The sequence below is a fragment of the Hylobates moloch genome, unplaced genomic scaffold (genome assembly GCF_009828535.3).
Source record: "Hylobates moloch isolate HMO894 unplaced genomic scaffold, HMol_V3 SCAFFOLD_19, whole genome shotgun sequence".
In the NCBI taxonomy this organism is placed as follows: Eukaryota; Metazoa; Chordata; class Mammalia; order Primates; family Hylobatidae; genus Hylobates; species Hylobates moloch.
This window is the reverse complement of record NW_026652294.1, coordinates 67,938,591-67,954,309: the sequence shown is the minus strand read 5'-3', so window position 1 is coordinate 67,954,309 and position 15,719 is coordinate 67,938,591. Positions and strand designations below refer to the sequence as shown.

The following is a 15,719-nucleotide window of genomic DNA, read 5'->3' as shown; positions in this document are numbered from 1 at the left end:
AGGCATGAAGAAATCGCAACAGAATTTTCATCTGGTCTTTCAAACCATCCTTATTAACTTTCCCTTTTCCGACGCCCCCCACCCCACTTTTTTTTTTTTTTTTTTCTAGCGCTTTTCAGAACTAAAGATTAAACAACCAACCAGCTGAAGTCAGAGTAGGGTGGGAGTTAGCATGGATTAGGGTTGAGGTTGAAGGTGGCGGGAGAAGTGAGCCAGTAGAGTTAGATTTTTCAAGCTTTTTCGAGATAACCATCCTTAAATCTTAAAACCAACCAACGTTTAACAAAGCAGGCTTCCAATAGCCCTTGAACAATAAACGTTTCAAAATCAGATTGCCAGTAAGGCTGCCCATACTGAACCCATATGGACGTCTTCTAAGGGCTCTTCCAAAAAAAAAAAAAAAGAAAAAAAAAATGCTTAGCGAACCACTTCTCAAATAGGAGCTACTGAAGTTATATAAGTCAAGTTATTCCCAGGTAAAATGAATAAACTGTCCACAGCATTGGACACTGGACATTGAAAAGCATCAGCATATGCTTCACTTTAGAGAAAAGAAAGAAGCACAGTTTACTTACTAAAGCAGCCGCTCCAGTCCTCCTTGGAAACCCTGAGGAGTCTTCTCTTTTCTTTCCTACCAGTCAAATAAAGAATTGTCTTGCTATTCCACACAGGCCCAGAATAAACTGCAAAAAGGGATGGCACATGCACAGCAGCCCGTCAGGGTTTGGCTTTGGTGGGGCGCTTCGGTTTCTGATTGTTTCAAAAGTGGGATCTTCTTTTCCGGAGGGAGGGGGCAAAGGAAGAAAAAGAAAGGGCGCTCCGAAAGCCGGCTTGGGTCCTGCAAATTATTCTGAAGGCAAAGTACCTGCACTCTCCCCGCCGAGGCTGGCTGTCAGCGCCGCGCGCGAGGGGAGGAGGCTCGCGAGGAGGAGGAGAAAGAGGAGCGGGAGGGCTCGGGCTGGGAGGGGAGCGCAGGGTGGGGGAGGCCGGTGAGCGGCTCCCGGCTCCCCGGAGAAGCAGCCGAGACGGCGAGGAGGAGGCGAGGAGGAGGCGAGGCTCTGTCAGGGCGAGGCGCTGCCCCACGCGCTCCGGCCGCCGGCTGCGGGCGCGGCTGGGCGGGGAGCCGAGGCGGCCGCTCCCGCACTCGCTCGCTCGCTGGCGCTCCCTCCTCGTCTTGCTCGCGCTCACAGGCACACACCCCACGTCTCCAGCAGCTGCCGCTCGGCCGCACGCACTCACCTGCATTTCCTTAACGAGCCACTTGATGGCTGCCAGCGGCGTGGGCCACGCTCCGGCGGGCGGGAACCGGGGCGGGGAGGACGCGGCGCGGGATGCTCCGAGCGCCTGCCGGGGAGAGAAGCGGCGGCGGCGGCGGCGCTGCGGGCGCGCCAGCTGGGGCGGGAGGAGGGGAGACCCGGCACCCACCGGCCCGGAGCCGCCCGACGCGGCTTGGGCGGACCCCGCAGCAAGAGTGCCTTGGCACGATTCCAGGGCTCCGGGGTAAAGCGGTTCCCGCGGGAACAGGAGGACATGTCAGGCACAGGCTGTTCCCCATCACTATAGCCACAGAGGACTGGTCCAGATGCGGATCCCGATCTGTGCTTCTTCAGGTGTTCGCGTGCTTTCGGTTATTATTATTATTATTTTCCGAGGGAGGCTGTCGGTAACACCTAAGGGGTGGTGGGTGTTAATAGGTGGGGGACGTAGATTTGATTTGCAATGGAATCGATGCTTATGAAGAGCAGATTTAGTGAGGTGAAGGGCGGGGGCACAGAGGTTGCTTGGCGGAGGGGGTGTACTTCAACTGAGCTGGATGGAGTTTTCAGTCGGGGCGCTTGGCAGTCTGGCTGGGCTTGAGGGAGTGACAGAGCTCTGCCAAGGTGGTAGCTGAGAAGGGAAAACCTGTACAAGAGTTGCTGAGAATCCGCCTCGCTGCAGAGGAGAGGACGCGGACATGGATGCAGGGAGCGGATTCCTCCTTACCCCAAGGTAGAGTGGGGTATCAGAGTGCATCAGATGTGGTGTACCACAGACTCGGGAGACAGGGGAAGAGGAACTTAGACTCCCAGCGAAATAGGGTTTGGAGCTGGGGGGAGAAGGAGAAGGGGCAGGATGAGAGAAAAACAGCAGGAGGCTTTTTGTCACTTTACCATCTTTCATGTCTCATCAGAGCATACAGCTATAGGCAACAAATGCTCTGTCTCTTGATAAACAGAGAGCAATGTCACCATGTCGGTGCGTTTTTTAAAAAGCCAAAATAATTATACTGTTTGTAATAATGCAACACAGAGCATTCCAGGTACCATCTGGTCAAAGGTGCTGTAAGCACTGCAGAAGACAACAAATAAAAAAAGAACAACGAAAAAACAGTTATCCATCTACTTTCCTTATATGTCAATTATCTAATCGCAGAAATGTCACTTTCTCCCGAAGAGAAATAAAGCTTAGTCAATATAGGTGACATTTTCCCCAGGGTCCCTTCACCTTTTTCTTTTCATGCCTTCTCCATTGCTTGCTATGTCCCTTTGCTCTTTAAAAGGGACTCTTCTCCTGAACCCATGCCCTGCCAGGTTCCCTGCTCAGCCTCCCTAAATCCACGGAGCTTACCCATCCAAGAAGGTTCCCATGCACAAACAGTCATCATCACTTAAAAAGTCTCTTGGAAATGACAAGATATGAACGAAAAAGATTTATACCATATGTGCAAGTGTGTGTGCATGTGTACATCTTTTTGTAATTATACAAAGCACTTGCCCCTCTTACGGTGCTGTCTGCCCAAGATGATGATGACTGACTCATATTCTCTCTCCCTCCCTCCCTCCCTCCTTCTCCCTTTCTGCACAAATACACACCACTCACTCCTGTCTCAGTTCCTTCCTGTCAGTGTTCAATAATGGTTTTACATGAACTTTCTGTTAGGCAGCCTCTGACTACCAAGGGCGAGTTGGAGCAGATTGGTAGGATGGAAGCTGGTCTCAATGATGCTGCTCTGTTTCCTGCCATCCCTCAGTCATTACATACACTACTGTACTTAATGCCAAGTGGCAGCAGAAATGATTTCCTCTCTTGCTAGTCATAATAATATATTTGTCCTCCCTCGGAAACACATGTAATTAATAATAAAAGAAATAATGCATCCTGAAACCATGGGAAGAGCAGATGGAGGCTGATGTGGTTGTGTTAGTCACCTTTTCTGTTGTTGTTGTTGTTGTTGCAAAGACAATGTGACCACCCCTCCCTTTCTGCTGCTTCTGGTGGGTTAAGCAAAGCATTTGGCCCTTTTACTGTATTCTCTTTTCCATCTTTCCCTTGACAATAGTTTGTGTGTTTTAAATAAAGATTTCATTCTGCCAACCCGCAGGAAGCTTTTAACAAGATGCAGCTGAGCGTGTCGATATCTTATATCTTTTTACTGCTGCATGGGGGTGTTCAGCAACTTGAAACTCATCTCTACTTCAGCTCAAGGCTGGCATCTCACAGAGACAGTGCTCCCTTGGGCTGATTTACTCTTGCTCCTGTACAGCTATCCTTTGGTGCCCTCTGGAAGAACACAGGATATTTTAAACAATGGAAGAATCAGGGTTATACTCGATCCCCTTCCTCCTACCCCCTCCCCACATAATAATATCACAAATGTTCAATGGATTAGCTTATTGTAGAGATTTTATTATTAATTACCATCTGAGAATTGGATTGAGATATCTTACTTAAAGGTGATTGCATCAAGCTTAAGGAGTTGAGAAAATTTTATTATCTAACTACCTATCTACACTTCCTGTAACATTATAATTTATTTCTCCTTCAATAAAAAGGCAGATTCAAATGTCTGCTTTAAGTTATTGCCATATATTTACTCTTAAAAATCAGTAACCTATCTGAATTGGTTGTTGTCAGTGGACCATGTGTTTAAAACAACCATAACAAATGTAAGATAAAAATAACCAAAAAAGGACAGTGAAATTGGGCCAACAAAGCATGGTCCTGAATATCAGTTGTTTCTGAGGTTCCCTTTATTTTAACACATTTCTTTATTTATCAAATCTACATTTAGCTTTGTTATATATAGGCTTATAATTAATTTTAACAGCCTGCTGTAAGTAGAAGAAATCTCAAAATTTACATTTGTATTTCGGATTTTTGAGGGAAATAAGTAATTTCCTTCTTGACTCAGTTTTTAAGTTAGAATTAACAATACATAAATAGCAACTACACAGCAATAATTTCCTGTTCTAGTATGTTATTTAAATATTTTGAGAGCATCATGAGGAAATTTCCTAATTATACAGCACTCCATATTGTGGAATTGAAGAAAGAGATAATTCCATAGTGTGGAAGGGAATAAAGAGATAACAGGGTAATAAGGAAGCCAGGGAGAGCAAGTAACCTGTTGGAAAGGAGACAAGGATCTAGGATGTCTTCCAAGCCCAATCTTTAGGCAGGTTGGATTTGGCAGTAGTATACTCTCACACTTTGACTACTGTTCATTTGTTTGCCTTGCCTCAGTCTGCAGTAATGGTGTTCCCTTAATTTATTCTCCCTTTTCTCCACTTTTCCTTCTGAAGTTATGCCACTTGGCAGAAACTACAAATAGAAACAATTTTATATTGATAACATAAAATCATGCAGAAAACCATGTACTTAATGAATCAATCTGCTCATGCTTATTTCATGTGGGAAAAGATAATCTGCTACTCTTTAACTTTTATTTGGTCAATGGAAGTACAATTTTAAATGACTAAATGGGTATAATTTACCCAATTTCTTATAGATGGTTGGATACCAAGAAAGCTGCTCAGGAAACCTTACAACACAATGGAAAAAGTGAGTTGACTATATAATTATTCAATAAGTTGTCTATATAATTAATTGTCCAATTTAAGGAGTCTTAATGAAGTCATATTTGTGATAGTTGTAGGTGCACGGTATAGATGTTATTCCATTGAAATCATTATGTGGCTAATGCTAAATTGCACCAAATCTAAAGGTTTCAGGTTTTGACATAATGTATACATTTATTTTCTCACTTACTGTGCTGATTGTTTTCTATCCCTGCCCCTCTATTTAATCCCAACCTCAGATCCCTCAAGTGCTCTTTTCTGTGCTCTATGGGTTAATCTTTAGATATTGTACTAACCTGGTTTCCCTTGTCCCCTGGTTTCTGTTTGGGTTTTGTCAATGAGAGGCACCAGAAAGGGGCAGGAGGAGAGAAAAAGCAGGGCCATGTTTCCCCCATTTGCAGTGTAACTTGGCACTGTGGTTCTTTCTGGCAGTGGCTACACAGTCTTTTCTTGTCACCACCTTTCCATAGTTCTACCTCATATTTTCCCCCAATATTCCCATTGTATCTGTTGCTCCTTCAGCTTTCCACTATGGCTAGCAATTAAAATAGCCAGTATCCCTCATGGGATCCCATAACACAGCTACCCTTCTAGAAAGCATCCCTTTTCAAAATTCTCTTTAAAATGATTCCTGATTGTGCCTTCCATTTCCTCCGGATACTTTGAATCATCCATTTCTGTTTTTTAAATTCAAAGTATTCAAAGATATAATTTTTATTCAATTGTCCTAGGTTTAACAAATCTATTGTCTAATGTGTAGAGAAGTGCCAAAACATTATTACTACTCGAAATGAAAATAACTGTAACATACCACAAAAAATGTTTGATGGTACAGCTGTGATGGTAAAGTTCATGTGTCAACTTCAGTGGACTAAGAGATGCCCAGATAAATAGTGAAGCATTATTTCTGGGTAAGTCTGCAAAGGTGTATTTGGAAGACAGTAGTTTTTGAATCAGTAGACTGAGTTAAGAAGATCATACTCACCAGAGTGGACAGGAATCATCTAATCCAGTGGGGGCCAGAATAGAACAAAAAGGCAGAGGAAACGTCAATTCTCTCTCTTGCTCTCTCTCACTCTATCTATTTCTGTCTTTCTCTCTCCCTCCCTCTGTTACTCTCTACCTCTCCCCATCTTTCCTTGATCTGGGAAGCTGACACCCATTTTCCCTTGTGCTCAGACATTGGAGCTCCTGGTTCTTAAGCCTTCAGACTCCAGGAGGTACACCACTGGGCTCCTCAAGTTCTCACCCCTTTAGTCTCAGACTGAATTATACTACCAACTTCCCTGGTTCTCCACCTTGCAGATGGCAGATTGTGGAACTTCTTGGCCTCCGTAGTTGCATGAAGCAATTCTCATATTAAATCGCCACTTACATATCTATACATATTCCCTTGGTTCTGTTTCTCTGGAGAACCCTGACTTATACATGAACTACATATCTAGCTAAATAACAATCTATTAATATCTTCCACAGAGGTGTCATGTCTCTGTATATTAAATGATCCAAGACCAGGTGCGGTGGCTCATGCCTGTAATCCCAGCACTTTGGGAGGCCAAGGTGGGCAGAGGAGGTCAGGAGTTTGAGAGCAGCCTGGCCAATATGGTGAAACATCTTCTCCACTAAAAAAATGTTAGCAGGGCATGGTGGCACACACCTGTAATCCCAGCTACTTGGGAGGCTGAGGAGGGAGAATTGCTAGAACCTGGGAGATGGAAGTTGCAGTGAGCCAAGATTACGCCACTGCACTCCAGCCTGGGTGACAGAGCATGACACTGTCTCAATAAAAATAAAAATAAATGATACAGATTCATCAAAATTATAAAACTATCTCAGTTTTTAAGAAACATGTATGTCACTATTTTATGGTATCTGATTGCAAAATTACAATAATGATGGCTAGTATTTATTAGTTGATGAAACACAACCATAATTTGTAAGGTATAGTAATTCTCATCAACTTTAGAAACTGAATTAGCAATCAAAACTATATATATCCATTCTTTTAATTATTTTTAAAAGCCTATAATAAGGATGTTAAAGGTAAAGCTAAGTTATCAATAATAACCCTAAAATAACTGCATTATGCATATCCTTTGTAAAGAAAGAGAGCAATAAGGGACGGATTTAAAAAATTCAATCTACCAAGTTATTTTATGCAAATAGTTTTTAAAATAACATCATATAAATTCACAAAGATCAGGGCAAGTTCCTTAATCAAAGTAAAATATTGAATATAATTTTAAAGAGAAAATTTAATAGTTCCTTTGAGTTTTTTGCCTATTTTGACCTTAAACATTAATAAACAGTTATCACATGCAAGATCTTACCTATACATATCTACTTAAGACACTGTAAATTTTGCTTCTTCTGATACTGAGTAGTGTTGCATTTTCTTTTATAAATGAGACATAAGGATGATAGCAACCACGCATGCACGCTCCAGAGATTGTTCTAATTTCCCTCCACCCCTTTTTTTGAAACAGGGTCTTGCTCTGTTGCCCAGCCTGTAACACAATCTCAGCTCACTGCAACCACCTCTCAAAGTCAAGCAATTCTCCCACTTCAGCCTCCTAAGAAGTTGGGACCACAGGCGAGAGCCACCACACCTGGCTTATTGTTTTTTGCATGTTTAGTAGAGATGAGGTTTCACCATGTTGCCCAGGCTGGTCTCGAACTCCTGAGCTCAAGCGATCTGCCAGCCTCTGCATCCCAAACTGTTAGGATTACAGGTGTGAGCTGCATGCCCGGCCTAACTTTTTCAGGTGTATTAACACTATGGCATCTGAATTTTGCATCTAACAAAACTCATTGTCAGAAAACAGGTTGATTGGAGGTCATGGAACGGTTAAATATTAGAGCTGTGACTTATATCCAGGCAGTTGGCTCCTGAGTCTCTGTGCTTAACCAATATTCAATGTTATACAAATCATTTTCTTAACTCTGTATGCCTTTTCTTTCCTAAGTTCAGAGGCTTCCGAAAAATTTAGCTGAAAGTGAGAAATTCCTATTCAGTGAATGGAGACTATAGGGTAGGGCTGGTGCCAAAGGACAATTGTGGGACCGTCTCAGAGAACTAAGTTTCAATTTTTAAAGTGGGTCTTTTAATTTATATTTCTAGTTGAGTCATTTTGTATTTTATTTATTTTCATATGACCAATCATCTTGTGTTCCACATATCTAATGATATAATCAAAAATTATATAGAAGAGTTAAATAAACTTATTTTTTTCTAACTAAATTATTTACAAGTCTGTTCTATTACCATAATTTACTATATTTGCTACTTTTCCCTTTTGTAAAATTATTTTTATCTATTCACATTTTCTTATTTCCTACCTTCATCTATAAACAGGAGAACAAAAATTAGGTAAAGCCAATGCCTCTCTTTTATAATAAGGGGTCAGCTTTTCTGGAACCTCCATAAGATTTTCCCCTTTTTTAATGAAGGACAATATGTTTTCCAGGTACTTACTCCTGACCTTTTGTTTATATGTAATGATATTGTGGCAGGAAAAAAATATAGTAGCATTTATATATACCACAGGCTTTATGTACATTTTAAATGCTTAAAATTGCAAAATGTTAAAAATGTAAGTAAAAGGAAAAAAGATGACAACCATATCATTATGAGACTATTATTTTTAGCATTCTATACTTACAGATGATAAGCCAATTATACTGTTTCTTTTTATGGAACAATATGTAAAGTAAATAAAAATAACAAGTCTATACACGTCTTATTTTTCATGTATCAATATTCTAGCACAAAAGATGATTTGACCCAGCGCCATAAGTTTTAACCTCATTTTTACAGATGGAGCAACTAAATGCAGTGTGTGTGAAGTGTTCATTTTTATATGGCTAATGAGTGATTGAGGTCCTTCTATTTCTGGAATCCTTTTATCTTATCATAACTTAAAGAATAGTACTAATTTTAAAACATATTACATGTAATGTATTTTTAAAGATATCTGTATATGTGTCTTATTTAAATTTAGGAAATTTGTATTCTTTAAATTACAATATGTGTGTTTTCCTAAGCCCCCTCTCTCATATTTTAAGAAAAAAAAGTACCACATTAATGTTTTAAACAATTTAAGAAATTAAAAAAATACTGCTATGTTCAGAAAAGGAAAGCATCAAGACTTCTCACAGGAAGTCTTCTAGAGAGGGTACTAAAATGGTGTGCCTAGTGAGGAGTCATCTTTTTTTGTTTTTTGTTTTACAGAGTCTCACTCTGTCACCCAGGCAGGAGTGCAGTGGCAGGATCTTGGCTCCCTGCAACCTCTGCCGCCCCGGTTCAAGCGATTCTCCTGCCTCAGCCTCCCAAGTAGCTGGGATTACACGCGCCTGCCACCGCGCCTGGCTAATTTTTGTATTTTTAGTAGAGACAAGGTTTCATCATCTTGGTCAGGCTGGTCTTGAACTCCTGACCTCGTGATCCACCCTCCTTTGCCTCCCAAAGTCCTGAGATTACAGGCATGAGCCACCGCGCCCAGCCGAGGAGTCATCTTTATGAGTACTTTTCACTATCCCTAGGATTAATCAGACTACTTAGCAGTTTCATCTAAGCTATTAAAACATGAATATAATGTGGATATACAATATGAATATGAATGTGATAATGGGGAAAGGATATATTAATGCTAGTGTGTTCTCCCCCAAAAATCTCCTCCTGCATCAGGCCTCACTTTCTCAGACACACACATGCATGGACACCCAGGCATCCACACTCAGAGCAAATGAGGTTGCACTTTTCCTTGCTTAGCCTTTATGCTCCTATCCTGAGCTCTAAGGCTTTTGCTTCTGTTTCTAAGACTTCTGTTCCTTATACAGAAATAGAAAAACATACACCACACTGGAGAAGTGGGAAGAAATCTGAATGGGTATGAAGAGACTCAGACCAGATATTTCTGGAAATACAGATTGGAAATATAAGATCTGAGGCAGTTATAATCTCTTGAGCAACTACAAGATGTGGAAAAGTTGGAAAGAAAAGAAAAACACGGTGTGTTACAGAAGTGTCACTGAACCAGGAACTCAATATTTTTTTTGAAGGGTTCATTACTGAAGACTGGATTACATTTCTATTACTTTTTTGTTTTTAAATCTTTTGTCTGGGTAATCAAAAGCTTTTACACCACACCTTAAAGAGCCTGGAATGTGGGGGGATTTTACACACACACATATATACCATTACACACTGGGACATACATAGTTCTCAAGCAAGCAAATATAGGTTACAAAGTTACATAGTTTATAAATTAATCTGAAAATATGATTATCCTGAAAAGATATCAGCATAATTTTAACATAGATTGGATATATGTTTCATTTATATTAAATGCCACTGTTTTCTAATTATCACATTTTCTAAATAATATTTTACTTAAATGTGTTTTTTTCTTAATGATAACACAAATACATTACTTAAATTGAAGTTTTAGTTAAATGATATTTTTTAAAATCCTTAGTGACCATTATGATACTGCTTCTGAAAACAAAATGTCTATATATTAATATTAATAAAATGTAATCAAATAAAATATTTTAAATTTAATTTCTTTCATATAAACACTTCTTTCATTTTTACTCCAGTAGAAATACAAAAATTATTATTGAAAGCAAAATTCTTTTAGAGGAGTTAAATCAGTGCTTCTTAGATATTTTTATTTCCAGAGGCTCCACCCTCAATCTCTGCTTAGTAAGTCCTATGCACATTCATGATACAAAAATATTTAGATTATACTCATCCAGACAAAAGAGATACCAGTTACATTTTCCATTCTTTCTTGCATTTCCATGTTACCAATAACAGGTGTCAGATAGATAAGATCAAAAGCAATACAGGCCTGTCACATGTTTGTTTAAAATACAACCTATGTATCATTTAGTGTAGTGGGAAGGAGGTACCAATTTTAGTGGATTTAACCAAACATATGTTGTGAGAGTGTATTAGTCAGTTCTCACAATGCTATAAAGAAATACCTGAGACTGGGTAATTTACAAAGAAAGGAGGTTTTATTGGCTCACAGTGATGAATGTTGTACAGGAAGCGTGATGCTGGCATCTGCTCAGCTTCTAGGGAGGCTTCAGAAAAATTACCATCACTGTGGAAAGTAAAGGGGAAACAGGCATATCTTACATGGCTGGAGCAGGAGCAAGAATTAGTGAGGGAGGTGCTACATACTTTTGAACAACCAGATCTCATGATAACTCACTCATGTACTATCATGAGAACCACACAGAAGAAGTGATGCCAAGTCATTTATGAGAACTCTGCCTCCATGATTCAATCACCTCCCACTAGACCCAACCTCCAACACTGGGGATTACAATTCTACAAGAGATTTGGTGGGAATACAGATCCAGACAATATCATTCTGCCTCTGGCCCCTCCAAATTCATGTCTTTTCACATTGGAAAATACAATCATGCCTTTTCAACAATCCCCTAAAGTCTTAATTCATTGCAGCATTAAGTCAAAACTCCAAAGTTGAAAGTATCATCTGAGAAAAGGCAAGTCCCTTCCACCTATGAGTCTGTAAAATCAGAAACAAATTAGTTACTTCCAAGATAACATGGGGTTATAGGCATTGGGTAAGTACTCCTGTTTCAAAAGGGAAAATTGGCCAAGACTACAGACCCCTCACAAGTCTGAAACCCAGCAGGGCAGTCATTACATCTCAAACCTCCAAAATAATCTCACTTGACTCCATGTCTCACATCCAGGGCATGTGGGTGCAAGCAATTGGCTCCAGCAGCTCCGCCTCTATGGCTTTCCAAAGTTCAACCCCTGTAACTGCTCTTGTGGGCTTGTGTTGAGTGCTTGCAGCTTTTGCAGGTTCAGGGTGCAAGCTGCTGGTAGCTCTACCATTCTGGGGTCTGGAGAATGGTGGCCCTCTTCTCAGGACTCAACTAGGCAATACCCCAGTGGGGACTCTGCATGGGGCCTCCAACCCTAGATTTTCCCTCTGTACTGACTTAATAGAGGTTTTCTGAGAGGGCTTCACCCCTGCAGCAGGCTTCTGCCTGGGCATCCATGCCTTTCCATACATCTGAAATCTAGGCGGAGGCTCCCAAGCCACAATTCTTGCACTCTGTGCACCCACAAGCTTAACACCATATGGAAGCTGCCAAGGCTTATGGCTTGCAGCCTCTGAAGCAGTGATCTGACTGCACCTGGGCACATTTTAGGAATGGCTAGAGCTGGAGTGGCTGCAACACAGGGAACAGTGTCTGGAGGCTGCACAGAGTGGTGGGAAAACCATTCTTTCCTTCTAGACTTCTGGGTCTGTGATGGGTGGGCAGTCATGAATATCTCTGAAATGCCTTTGAGGCATTTTCCCCATTGTCTTAGATATTAGCACTAGCCTCCTTTTTATTTATGCAGCTAGCTTGAATTCCTTCACTAAAAACAGGCGTTTCTTTCCTACCACATGCCCAGGCTACAAAGTTTCCAAACTTGAACACTCTATTTCCCTTTTAAATGTAAGTTCCAGATTTAGAGGATTTATTTGCTCACACATTTGAGCATAAGCCGTTAGAAGCAGCCAGGTAACATTTTGAATGCTTTGCTGTGTACACATTTCTTCTGCCAGATACTCTAAATCATCACTCAAAAGTTCAAATTTCCACAAATCCCTAGAGCAGGAGCACAATGCAGTACCGGAAATAAGTGCATTGGTGCATGTTAAAACAAAGGAAACAGGATTTCTCCTTTTTGTAGAAAGTGCTACTTAGTAAGTAAGAAACGCAATGAAAATCTGTGGGTCCAGATATCAAAGTGCTTCTGAATAGTTGAATTCATACTGCAGAAAACTGCAGTTGGTTGAATGCATTTCTCAAAATTATTTAAAGACTGAAACATGTTTCCTTATAATGTTAATTAAAATGAAACAGGTGTGCGTGTGTGTGTGTGTGTGTGTGTGTGTGTATCCATTCATCATTATCTTATATATGCGAAGAAAGACAGTATGTACTACCATATCTAGAGCTATATTAAACTTTTTGTGTCTGCATTTTCTAAAAGAAAATGATTTAATTATCAGAATTATGTTTTAAATAGATACAAGTTTAAATTTTATTTGTAATACATTCTGAGGGTTGGTAAGTGTTTTTATTCTAAAATATTCACATTGTTTCCAGTAGAATCTATATAGAATTTATGAGAGGTTAAATTAATTACTATATGCAAATGTTTGCAATAAGCCTACTTGCATAATACTTTCTCTATTTTTCACCATGCCTTCAACCCTACTGTATATATTACACAGCAAAAGAAGGAAAAATGAGTGTTTCACCTTGTTTGAAAAGTTTCACAAAATTAAATTTGGAAGAAAGTCTTTGTATATTTTTTAAGTATCTTCAGATCTTCCTTCTATAATAAAAATTGTAAAGATTAATTTAACTTTGTACATTATGCCTCTTTTCACAAAAAGTGTTCTCAGTCTTAAAAGGAACAAAATGATAACTAAGTAGTTCCAGAAATAAAACAGTTCAAGAAAGTTCAAATATGTGGACTTTGAATGTTTTTCACATGCATATTATTTTTCTAAATTTACTTAAATTAATCAGAATTGTGCTACTGGAATAACCTTCAAAATTTATAACGTAAGTTGTTTCAAATTGAGTGGCCCACTAAAATTTCAGGTTTTAACAATCCAAATTGAGAAAAGAATTTTAAAGTATAAGAGGAATCACTTAATACTGAGTACATGAATGATGGAACACATTTAAATGTGTTTTTTTTTAATGATCTTATTGCTTAGTGCTCTTAAATCTTGTTATGGAGGTTGCAACCTATTGATTGTGTCTTATGAGATTTTATTAGGATATATAAAGAACCATCATATAACTTCTATGAATCACTCTATATTTCTTTTTTTTTTTGAGACAGAGTCTCGCTCTGTCGCCCAGGCTGGAGTGCAGTGGCGCAATCTCGGCTCACTGCAAGCTCCGCCTCCCGGGTTCACGCCATTCTCCTGCCTCAGCCTCTCCAAGTAGCTGGGACTACAGGCACCCGCCACCACGCCCGGCTAATTTTTTGTATTTTTAGTAGAGACAGGGTTTCACCGTGGTCTCAATCTCCTGACCTCGTGATCCGCCCGCCTCGGCCTCCCAAAGTGCTGGGATTACAAGCGGAATCACTCTATATTTCTTGAACTAAAGCTAATGATTTTCAAGCACAGAATGAGAACCAATCAACTCATAGCAAAATACTGATTACATAATGGATACATTATTTTCTTACATCAATGTGATGACAGCTTGATTTCTAGCTTCTTTTTGATAAACTACAGTCAGTAGGATTCTAACTATAAAAATATGTTCCTATGACATATTTTCTAAACAAAAACAACGTAAATGACAATAACAAATTTCATTTGTTTTAAAGTATTATGTCATTAAAAGGTAAGATGTTATAGATCAGTATTTTAAGAATGCAATAGTTAACTTGAATAGTCATAACTTTCTGAAACACAAAAAGAGATAAAAATGGGTTAGGGGCTTGTTTCTCCTTGTAGTTAATCTGCATTGTATTACTTTATCTCATTTTTCCAGTTGAAATGGAAATCTCTTAAGGAAGATGATGCTTTAGCAAAGGAATTTTGTGGGTCATTTTTTCCCCTTTTGAAGTTTTCAGTGGACGTAGCTTTTTGAGATAACTCTTCTCCCTGGTAAAGGATTCCCAAGATAAGGAACTGACTTTTCCTGTTACAAGTACTAATTTCCTAAGTGGTTTTAGTGGTTTGAACATTTGTCCAGGACTAACAAGAAAGAAACCACCAGCATGTATCATATAGACCACCAAAGAGCCATCAGACTCAAGTGGCTTTCAGTCACCATCAACCTCAAGTCTCTGAAAAATGCAGTTTCACAATTTTTGCTTGTAAGTCTTTCTATCGTTCTACCTGATATTACGTCCCCATATTTTAAGGTCTACATGTAAAGATCTTACAATAAAATGTCAAAATAGTGAACCAAATATTTTGGATTGAATAATATCAACAGAGCTCTGTTGATATTATTGCCAGATAATAATCTGGCAAGTCTGAGTTTCTTGCTCCCATTTTGCAGGTGAATCAGCAGAAGATAATTCACTTTTCTGCATTGAATTGTAAGTTGCAACTTTAGTAAGAATTACTTTCCTTAAAAACAATTATGGAAGGCAATGAAATATAATGTTTGTATGTGTGAACTAAGGAGCCAAACTGCCCAGGTCCAAATCCTTGTTCCACTTGCCAGATGTTTAACTCTTGGTAAATAATTTGGTCTTTGTGAGAGTATATTTCCTTAACTTTCCTTCCAAATAACTTTTCTTCTCCATATAATGGGCATAATAAATTTTCCTGTTTCCTTCTCTATAAAAATGAGAATAGTAACAATATCTAATTCGCATGATTGTTGCTAGGAATATGACATATAAAGAAATGATGACTGATAGGCGGCAGCATATGAGAACTAATTCTTGCTGTGGTAAAGAATACAGATGAACTATATTGCTCAGTTTCCCTTGCCAGACATTTCCTCTTTCATTGCTCCTCTTCTTTAAGTGTTGAAAGTAGGTAACATTTGGAGGGTCTGTTAAAACCACACCTCTGCCTTAAAACTACTCCTCACCAGCATTTCCCAATATAGGGACTGTATTGGAGAAAATACTTCTCATCAGCATTTCCTGCTAATGAACTCTATTGGCACCACCTACAACGTGGTCACAGCTGATTATCTAGGAGAGGAAAGCTGATCTATGGGAAAACAGAACATCTTATTTGCTACATTTGGTGTTCTGAGGATTTGATTAAAGAGATCCAAAAAACATAGTCTAAAGGGCATGTGTTGTGGAACTCGGAAGTTTTGTGGATTTGGAGCAGGCAA

At 39.5% G+C, this 15,719-nt stretch overlaps 2 protein-coding genes across 17 annotated transcripts in view; one reads left to right on the top strand and one right to left on the bottom strand.

Moving 5' to 3' along the window:
- Positions 1 to 1,166, bottom strand: part of PTPRD (protein tyrosine phosphatase receptor type D) — a 2,332,625-nt gene extending 2,331,459 nt beyond the window's left edge. For all 16 annotated transcript variants that reach the window (XM_058431780.1, XM_058431782.1, XM_058431784.1 and 13 more), the window contains exon 1: positions 576 to 1,166. The gene's annotated coding sequence lies outside the window, so the exon portion shown is untranslated. The remainder of the gene's footprint in view (positions 1 to 575) is intronic.
- A 165-nt stretch (positions 1,167 to 1,331) lies between these two features.
- Positions 1,332 to 8,604, top strand: LOC116458400 (uncharacterized). Its single transcript, XM_032138009.2, has 3 exons — positions 1,332 to 1,610; positions 4,769 to 4,821; positions 6,018 to 8,604. Exons 1-3 carry the CDS (start codon positions 1,332 to 1,334, stop codon positions 6,199 to 6,201), a joined length of 516 nt encoding a protein of 171 aa, XP_031993900.2. The 3' UTR covers positions 6,202 to 8,604.
- Positions 8,605 to 15,719: the final 7,115 nt, after the last annotated feature.

Excerpts from the sequence above, each read along its gene's own strand:
- LOC116458400 (XM_032138009.2), top strand. The coding sequence starts at position 1,332 with ATGCTCCGAGCGCCTGCCGGGGAGAGAAGCGGCGGCGGCGGCGGCGCT. Across the intron at positions 1,611-4,768 it reads CCCGATCTGTGCTTCTTCAG|ATGGTTGGATACCAAGAAAG; the intron begins GTGTTCGCGTGC and ends AATTTCTTATAG. Across the intron at positions 4,822-6,017 it reads CTTACAACACAATGGAAAAA|ACATTGGAGCTCCTGGTTCT; the intron begins GTGAGTTGACTA and ends CCTTGTGCTCAG.